The 7,244-nt window shown below is 46.8% G+C and overlaps 1 protein-coding gene across 1 annotated transcript in view; it reads right to left on the bottom strand.

The window, feature by feature from the left end:
- Nucleotides 1-7,188, bottom strand: part of LOC116400206 (piezo-type mechanosensitive ion channel component 2-like) — a 20,134-nt gene extending 12,946 nt beyond the window's left edge. The window contains exons 1-16 of the mRNA XM_031877923.1: nucleotides 7,180-7,188; nucleotides 6,517-6,715; nucleotides 5,480-5,693; nucleotides 5,037-5,184; nucleotides 4,539-4,718; nucleotides 4,345-4,453; nucleotides 3,689-4,107; nucleotides 3,455-3,572; nucleotides 3,152-3,375; nucleotides 2,586-2,734; nucleotides 2,254-2,332; nucleotides 2,084-2,178; nucleotides 1,267-1,448; nucleotides 1,027-1,184; nucleotides 603-779; nucleotides 290-403 (exon numbers count right to left, since the gene is read on the bottom strand). Of these exons, the coding sequence (XP_031733783.1) occupies nucleotides 290-403; nucleotides 603-779; nucleotides 1,027-1,184; nucleotides 1,267-1,448; nucleotides 2,084-2,178; nucleotides 2,254-2,332; nucleotides 2,586-2,734; nucleotides 3,152-3,375; nucleotides 3,455-3,572; nucleotides 3,689-4,107; nucleotides 4,345-4,453; nucleotides 4,539-4,718; nucleotides 5,037-5,184; nucleotides 5,480-5,693; nucleotides 6,517-6,715; nucleotides 7,180-7,188 (2,574 nt within the window). The remainder of the gene's footprint in view (nucleotides 1-289; nucleotides 404-602; nucleotides 780-1,026; nucleotides 1,185-1,266; nucleotides 1,449-2,083; nucleotides 2,179-2,253; nucleotides 2,333-2,585; nucleotides 2,735-3,151; nucleotides 3,376-3,454; nucleotides 3,573-3,688; nucleotides 4,108-4,344; nucleotides 4,454-4,538; nucleotides 4,719-5,036; nucleotides 5,185-5,479; nucleotides 5,694-6,516; nucleotides 6,716-7,179) is intronic.
- Between the last annotated feature and the right edge of the window lie 56 nt (nucleotides 7,189-7,244).

Here is a 7,244-nt window from a genome sequence, read left to right as displayed (position 1 = left end):
CATGATGCTAAGTTATCAGCATGATATCAGCATGTTATCAACATGATGCTAAGTTATCAGCATGTCTCTACAGGTTATACCGTAGAGACAGTTTAGCATGATGCTATGTTATCAGAGCTAACATCATAAGGTTATACTGAAGAGACAGGTTAGCATGATGCTATGTTATCAGTGCTAACATCATCAGGTTATACTGTAGAGACAGGTTAGCATGATGCTATGGTATCAGTGCTAACATCCTCAGCTTAGCATGATGCTAAGCTATCAGAGTTGTGTTGTCACTGCTCACCCTGAGGTAGTCAAGCAGTTTTCCGTCCGTCTTTCGAAGCCCCACCCACTGGGCGGGGTCAACTGGACCAGAGTACAAAACAGAGCGAGACAGGTCGGTGCTGGAGTTACCTGGCTACAGAGAGACAGACGGGTATGATACCGTTACAGGAGGTTTTTAAACTGTGAGCCACCTCATATGGAGGAGGTTAGACAAAGATACTGGTGGTGGGGGGGCATGAGGCTGACAGACAGACAGACAGACAGATATACAGGTGTTTGACTTGTTTAGATAGACGGATATAGAGACACAGAGATATCGTTGCCGTTGTTACCACGGTGCAGTTGGAGGAGTATCTGATGGGCTGGACGATGTTGAGTTGGTACAACATCTTACAGACGGTCACCACACAGGTCCAAACTGTACAGACTCCTGACAGCAGGGGGCGCCACGCCCTACAGGGCAGAGCCCCGCCCACACACAGCACGAATAGCAGGTTAAACACGCACACCTGTAGAGGGACAGACAGGTTCATCAGACACACCAACAGAGAGACAGACAGGCTCCACACGCACCTGTAGAGAGACAGACAGGTTCATCATACACCCCTGTAGAGAGATAGACAGGCTCAACACACACACACACCTGTAGAGAGACAGACAGGTTCAACACACACACCTGCAAAGAGATGAACAGGTTCAAAACACACACCTGCAGAGAGACAGGTCAAACTGACAGATAGACAGATAGACACTGACCTCCTTCACAGAGACCCAGATGATGTAGGAGGAGACGATCTTGACTATGTGGAGTTCCAGGAGCCACCAGAGGAGGTGCTGCAGGCGCTGCAAGGAGAGGAGGAGGCGCAGGAACAAAACAGAGAGACGATCCACCACCAGCCTCCAGGAGACCAGCACTGAGGAGGAGAGACCAGGAGTCAACTTGCTGTATGGAACTCAACTATTCTGATACAGGTGTGACGATGACGATGCAGTTACCTTTAATATGGTCGGACAGGGTTTCCCTCTCAAACACACAGGTGTACTCCTCCTCTTTTATCCATTTCTCTTCTGTCTCCTCCTCTCTCTCCCTTTGTCCTCCGCTCTTCTCTGCCTCCAGGAGGAGCTGAGGAGCTCCACACACCGACAGGTCGAACAGGCTACCCTCAGAGTGGACCAACCTGCAGAGAGAGAGACACTAGAGGTATGGGAACTATCTACAGAAGTATGGGAACTATTTGCAGAGGTATGGGAACTATCTACAGAGGTATGGGAACTATCTGCAGAGGTATGGGAACTATCTACAGAGGTATGGGAACTATCTGCAGAGGTATGGGAACTATCTGCAGAGGTGAGGGAACTATCTACAGAGGTATGGGAACTGTCTGCAGAGGTATGGGAGCTATCTATAGAGGTACGGGAACTGTCTGCAGAGGTATGGGAACTGTCTGCAGAGGTATGGGAACTGTCTACAGAGGTATGGGAACTGTCTACAGAGGTACGGGGACTATGCAGAGGTATGGGAACTATCTGCAGAGGTACGGGAACTATCTGCAGAGGTGCGAGAACTATCTGCAGAGGTACGGGAACTATCTGCAGAGGTGCGAGAACTATCTGCAGAGGTCTGAGGACCAGCTGCAGAGGTATGGGAACTATCAGGGGACTAGTTGTAGAGGTCTGAGTACTTAGTAGTTGTCAGAGATTTCTGATTGATCAGCAGATATAGGATATCTGGACAATGATTGGATAGAATAGGCCAAATGTTGTTAAGGTGCTCATCTGTGACCTCTGACTGGCAGGTAGAGTTGTGTGTTACCTGGTGATGGTGCTGTTGTGTGTGTCCACCACAGTCTTCAGGTCGGTCAGCTGCAGGAATGGTTTGTGGAAGTAATGCAGGTGTACAATGCACACCTGCAGAACAAGGTTAAGAGTCAACTTTCACATCACATTTAACAGGACGTTTCTGTAGAAACATGTAAAAAGTACCAAAAGGAACGCAGCAGGGATGAAGATCCTGGTGAAGAGAACAGGAACTGAGAACTTCTCCAACCCAACATCCTCCAACCTGGACAGATAATAACAACATTAGAGACAGTGGAGACAGCAGAGATATTAATCACAGTAGAGACAGTGAGTACCCATGTGTCTCATTGTGTATCTTTGTGTACCTAAGTGCATTCATGTGTATCTTTGCTTACCTATGTGTACTAGTTTGTATCTTTGAGTACCTGTGTATACGCATTTGTATCTTTGAGTATTTGTTTGTACTTGTTTGTATCTTTGAGTATTTGTTTGTACTTGTTTGTATCTTTGAGTACCTGTGTGTACTTAATCCAGTGTAGTAGCTCCAGGTGTGGAGGGACGAGGGGAACTGGAAGGTGTAGACCAGGATGAGGACCAACATGGAGTAAACCACCACGGCTACCCAGAAACCCCTGAGCATGGCACGCCAACGCTCATAGTTCAACTACAGAGAGGTACAGGTAGAGAGACAGTGAGACAGGTAGGTAGATGCTGTAAGACATCAGCTTTCTTTCCTCTACTTTCAAGAAGAATCTGATGTGTCACCTTCCAAAGATCCAATCAGTGATGCAAACCAAACTGTAGCCCCGCCCACCACCATGATTCAAGACCCAGGATTGGATGATTCAAAGTAGTACAGTGGTATTTAAGATTCAACGTAGTACAGTAGTGCTATAAGATTCAAAGTATTACATTAGTAGTATAAGTACATAAGTACATTAAGTCACAGCTTGACAGAGTCCTGAGTTTCAAAACTCATGTGACTTGAGACCAGGTTTTAAGTGTATTCAGTAGTAGTACCATATATAATATATAAGTACAGTGATAGTACTTGTAGTACTTACAGTACTTGCAGTATTACCTGGTACAGGGCGACGCAGCAGAGGAACATGACCATGTAGATGACTTTGTAGAGGACGATTTTTCCTTCAAAACTAACGAAGAAGAACATTGTTCCACAGACGTAGATCCAGTATTTAACAAACATCCTGGTAACCACAGCAACCAGAGCCTCCAACTTGACTCCTCCTCCTCCTGTGTGCAGGAGCAGCACCTCCTCATAGGACATCTCCTTCTTCTCCTCCTCTAACGGACGTAAAACAACAAGAGTCACACCGACAGGTGAGCAGTGAGACAGGCTGGTCAGTGAGACGGGTTGTCTTACCCTCCATGTGGACGGTGATGTTAGACAGCTGTGTGTCTGCCTGTCTGTCTTTCTGTCTGTCTCTCTTCTCAGTTAGCGCCTGACGCAGCAGCAGCCAGAAGGTCAACAGACACAACAACTGTAACAACAACAACAACTGTAACAACAACAATAACTGTAACAACAACTGTAACAACAACTGTAACAACAACACGTCAGATTTAACATTAGCAGTAGTAGTAGCAGTAGTAGTACCTTGGAGGCCAGCTCCCTACAGGGATCCTCTTTCCTAGGGAACAGTCCCGGTACTTCCTGGATTGAGGGGAAGCTGTAGACATACTGCATGATGACCAGCAGGTTGCCGTAGGCAACCAGCCAGGGCGATGACATCAGTGTGTAGCGGCGACGCTCTCGCATCATCCAGAGGACACACGACCACAGCAGCAGGACACACGTCAGCCAGGACACGTAGGTGATGGGCCACGCCATCATGGAGATCAGAGCACAGATGTAGCTCTGTTTGAGGAGGAAGCTGAACGCCATGGACGCAGCACTGACTCCCTCCTCATCCTCCCTCCTCCTCCTCTCCTCCACCTCTTCCTCCTCATCTCTCCTCCTCTCCTCCTCCTCCTCCTCCCATCGGTGTCCTTCAAACACACACGTCTCCAACGTGTCTACAGCATCAAACACACAGAACAGAACCAGCGTCATGGCATCATCATCACACCTGTACTTGTCTGTCCTGTGACATCATCATCACACCTGTACCTCTCTGTCCTATGACATCATCATCACACCTGTCTGTCCTACAGGACACCTGTCTACAGTCAGCGCTTAAGTATCCTGATAAAACAGGTGGAGTGAGGACTCTTCAGGTCGTTCAGTGACTCTGAACAGCTAAACAAACTGACCTGATTGGCTCAGAGAGTAGTGAGGCGTGGAGTAAACATCCAATCCAAGGGCTGTGCTCTGGGTGGGCAGGGCAAAGGAGTCAGAGGGACTGTCATTGGTGGATGACACCTTGAGACGGACCCAGAGAGAGTATTCATGAACCAATTAAAATAATAAATAAATTAAAACAAAATAATATTTGGTGTTTCCGTACGTCTCTGCACTCGGGACGGTCATGAGCTCTCCTCCACAGCTCCCTCCGTCTCTCCGCTGTGATGTCACCGCTGACCTCATCGCTCAGGTTGCTGGTGGAGGTGATGACGTCACAGCTCATGCTGATCGCCGACTCCGCCCTCTCTACGCCCCCCCACCACCACCCAACGCCGTCGATCAGCTGCAGAAACATGTGACACCCGTCAGCCAATCAGAGCAGAGGAGCGTTTGTTTGTGAAGTTATTCAAGTTTTAAGACCTTATAGGAGTTCACCTCTGCCTACATATGTTTGGAACATATCATACTTATTTAGTTTTAAACTTTGCTGTTCATGTTTACTATTTATTTTATTGGTTCTTCTTTTTTTCTTATTATTTGTAACATGTTTGAAATAAATGCAGTGACATAAAGTGACGTCATACTGCAACATCATGACTAGATGACATCATACACAGACATTACAACATGCCCTGTGATGTCATCGCTGTTGAGTGATCACCTGGTTCCTCCACAGAGTAGCCACAGTGTTGTAGAGTAGCAGCAGCATCAGAGGACTGGTGACGTGGAACCAGCTGAGCTCAGAGTTCACCTGCATCCTCCAGGGGGCGGAGCAGTCCACGGAGACCACCGGCAGCAGGCCAAACACACTGCACGGGACACAATCAATAGAGCAATCAATCCATCAAACTATTGATAACTGACTCCAGACCTGTTGTTAGTTTACAGCAACATGTTGTTATGAAGAGAGTCTGTGTTTAACTCAACCTGTAATTACATTACATTACAGTCATTTAGCCATTTAGGTGGTGTGTTACATGGTGGTGTGTTAACTGGTGGTGTGTTACATGGTGGTGTGTTACATGGTGGTGTGTTACATGGTGGATGTGTTACCTGGTGGATGTGTGTTTCATGGAGGTGTGTAATATGGTGGAAGTGTGTTACCTGGCGGAGGTGCGGTTCGGGGGCCACACCTCCTGCAGGGAGGGCAGCTGGTAACAGTAGAGGAGCAGGAAATGGGATGAGGAGTAGAGCAGTGACATCACAGACACAGACCTGAAGAGGAGGGGCGGGACCTGACCTGACCACGCCCACCAGGTGCACAACACCTGGAAACAGAAGAGGTAGGGGAGGGAGGAGAGAGAGGGGAACACGATACCTGGAGAGGAAGAGGAAGAAGAGAGGAAGAAGAGAGGAAGAGGAGAGATGACTTCTCTTCACAAAGAAGAACTTCCTCATTCTGGTCCAGAAATAGCAAAGTGGTTCACAGTCTTCACTGATGGAAGTCTGACCATCAAGACCAGTTTGAGCTTCAAAACCAAGTTTCTGATGGGTTCTACTGGTTACCTTCAAATATCTACTGGGTTCTACTGGTTACCTTCAAATACTCTACTGGGTTCTACTGGTTACCTTCAAATATATACTGGGTTCTACTGGTTACCTTAAAAAACTCTACTGGGTTCTACTGGTTACCTTCAAATATCTACTGGGTTCTACTGGTTACCTTCAAATACTCTACTGGGTTCTACTGGTTACCTTCAAATATCTACTGGGTTCAACTGGTTACCTGAAAGTACTCTACTGGGTTCTACTGGTTACCGTAAAGTACTCTACTGGGTTCTACTGGTTACCTTCAAATATCTACTGGGTTCTACTGGTTACCTTAAAGTACTCTACTGGGTTTTACCGGTTACCTTAAAGTACTCTACTGGGTTCTACTGGTTACAGTAAAGTACTCTACTGGGTTCTACTGGTTACCTTAAAGTACTCTGATGGGTTCTACTGGTTACCGTAAAGTACTCTACTGGGTTCTACTGATTACCTTAAAGTACTCTACTGGGTTCTGCTTGTTACCGTAAAGTATTCTACTGGGTTCTACTGGTTACCTTAAAGTACTCTACTGGGTTCTACTGGTTACCGTAAAGTACTCTACTGGGTTCTACTGGTTAACGTAAAATACTCTACTGGGTTCTACTGGTTACCTGTGAGTCCCAGTAGGACCGTCACCAGGACTTTTCCTCCAGTCGTTGTCATGTTTCCCATCATCCTCCTGGTCTTACACATCAGTAACTCCAGTTCAACCAGAACCCTGTTTCTGCTGCTCTCCTCCTCCTCCTCCTCCTCCTCCTCCTGTCCGAGCACAGAGTCCTCCTCAAACATCAGCTCCTCCTGCGTCTCCTCCTCCTGCTGAGGCTGAAACACACACAGAGACATTTAGTTCTTCTTCTACTTCTATACAAACATCTAAACTCATCACATATCACCTGAACATTCACATATAATGTAAAACAATAGAATCAATATCTGTTTGTCCACCTGTGGACATCTTCGTCCTCCAGCTGGCCGAGGAGGAAGAGCAGGAAGAGGAGGAGGAGGAGGAAGAGCAGGAAGAGGAGGAGGAGGAAGATGAGGAGGAGGAGGACTTCATGGTCTGGTTTCATGTTAACAAACAGACTCCGACAGTTCAGCTAATAAACTAATTGAACCTGAAACCTAATCATTATATGTGTGTGTGTGTGTGTGTGTGTGTGTCCTGATGTAGTCACATAATGAGGTTACATTTAATAAATAGCTTACTGAGTTACACACTAATAGACAGGAAACCTCGTTAAGAAACAAGAGGAGACGACTTAACCCGCTTACACCTGCTTCATTAGTGTGTCTGTGTGTGTGTGTGTGTGTGTGTGTGTGTGTGTGTGTGAGTGAGTGT

Source organism: Anarrhichthys ocellatus, unplaced genomic scaffold (assembly GCF_004355925.1).
Source record: "Anarrhichthys ocellatus isolate YVR2014 unplaced genomic scaffold, GSC_Weel_1.0 scaffold155, whole genome shotgun sequence".
Taxonomy (NCBI): Eukaryota; Metazoa; Chordata; class Actinopteri; order Perciformes; family Anarhichadidae; genus Anarrhichthys; species Anarrhichthys ocellatus.
Note: the sequence above shows the minus strand (reverse complement) of the source record. Positions and strands in the feature narration are given on the sequence as shown.